Genomic DNA, 291 nt, shown 5'->3' on the forward strand with positions numbered 1-291 from the left:
CTGTATGACTCTTTCTCCGTTGTGTTAGTTTTTCCCTTGTGGTGGAGTATGGGTAGGGAAATATTAACGGCCCCCAAATTCATTGCTTCTGGGGCCGAATGTCTCTTTTTTGACGTGTGTTCAGTTTATGTTTGAATACACGACAAGTGTTACTATAATGCCCAAATCGTCCGCATGTGAAACATCGAGCCCTGCTCGGAGGAACCCTGTTTTGTTGTTGTTGTTGTTGTTGTCGTTTCGCTTTCAGAGCGGCCTGAAAGTACATATCGTCCTTTTTCTGTGGGAATTCGA

At 44.3% G+C, this 291-nt stretch overlaps 1 pseudogene across 1 annotated transcript in view; it reads right to left on the reverse strand.

Annotated features, from left to right (window-relative positions):
- Positions 1–79: 79 nt before the first annotated feature.
- TEOVI_000345700:pseudogene overlaps positions 80–291 on the reverse strand; it is a 533-nt pseudogene continuing 321 nt past the window's right edge. The window contains exon 2 of the mRNA in view: positions 80–289. Coding sequence covers positions 80–289 — 210 coding nt within the window. The remainder of the gene's footprint in view (positions 290–291) is intronic.

The sequence above is a fragment of the Trypanosoma equiperdum genome (genome assembly GCF_001457755.1).
Source record: "Trypanosoma equiperdum strain OVI genome assembly, contig: ctg_753, whole genome shotgun sequence".
Taxonomy (NCBI): domain Eukaryota; phylum Euglenozoa; class Kinetoplastea; order Trypanosomatida; family Trypanosomatidae; genus Trypanosoma; species Trypanosoma equiperdum.